Source organism: Myotis davidii, unplaced genomic scaffold (assembly GCF_000327345.1).
Source record: "Myotis davidii unplaced genomic scaffold, ASM32734v1 scaffold148, whole genome shotgun sequence".
Taxonomy (NCBI): domain Eukaryota; kingdom Metazoa; phylum Chordata; class Mammalia; order Chiroptera; family Vespertilionidae; genus Myotis; species Myotis davidii.
The window spans coordinates 3,720,430-3,721,002 of record NW_006299479.1 but is presented as its reverse complement, the minus strand read 5'-3'; the positions used below and the strand labels follow the sequence as shown (position 1 = coordinate 3,721,002).

The 573-nt window shown below is 52.7% G+C and overlaps 1 protein-coding gene across 2 annotated transcripts in view; it reads right to left on the bottom strand.

Moving 5' to 3' along the window:
* The window catches only part of FEZ1 (fasciculation and elongation protein zeta 1), an 81,283-nt gene that overhangs the window by 11,998 nt on the left and 68,712 nt on the right, over nucleotides 1–573 (bottom strand). Inside the window, exon 7 of one of the 2 annotated variants that reach the window (XM_015571347.1) lies at nucleotides 413–539. In XM_015571347.1, the coding sequence (XP_015426833.1) occupies nucleotides 413–539 (127 nt within the window). Of the gene's footprint in view, nucleotides 1–412; nucleotides 564–573 lie in introns of both variants that reach the window. The other variant, XM_006775064.2, reaches the window with a different exon arrangement.

Here is a 573-nt window from a genome sequence, read left to right as displayed (position 1 = left end):
AAAAGCTCTCTGGGTGGGAAGGAGGTTTTGTTTTGAAATCGTATTTTGCAACAGTGGCCCAAGTCGCTTAACCCTCTCAGAACACTCAGCTCAGTCCTGAAGTTGGTGTGGGGATGAAATGACATTATTCGTAGGACATCTTAGAATAAGGTAGCCCATAGGAAGCACTCCAAAACCATGAGCTGTCATGATTATTACCTTTTGTAAGGGTTTCTCGTTGATTAAGTCATGTTCTTTGCTCCCTTTTACCATTTTAATTTTCCAAAAAGTGCTACCTTCTCTCCCAATGCCCAGTAAGAAGGAGTTGCCAACTCCCTGGATGCGAGGTCCTATTAGCTACAGTGAGGCATGTGCCCGGCGCCTGGCCCGGGGCAGGGGTCCATCCTGGGCGAGCCCGCCCCCCGGCCCTCACCTTCATAGGACCAGTTGTTGTTGAAGGTCTGGGTCAAGGCCTGCATCTCCTGCAGGAGCACCGAGTCTGCCTGGGAGGAAGTTTCGGCCCCGTCCTCCTCCTCCAGGGCCTCCTCCTCCTCCTCAGGGTCCGGGGAGTTCTGCATCATTTCCTCGCTCTCC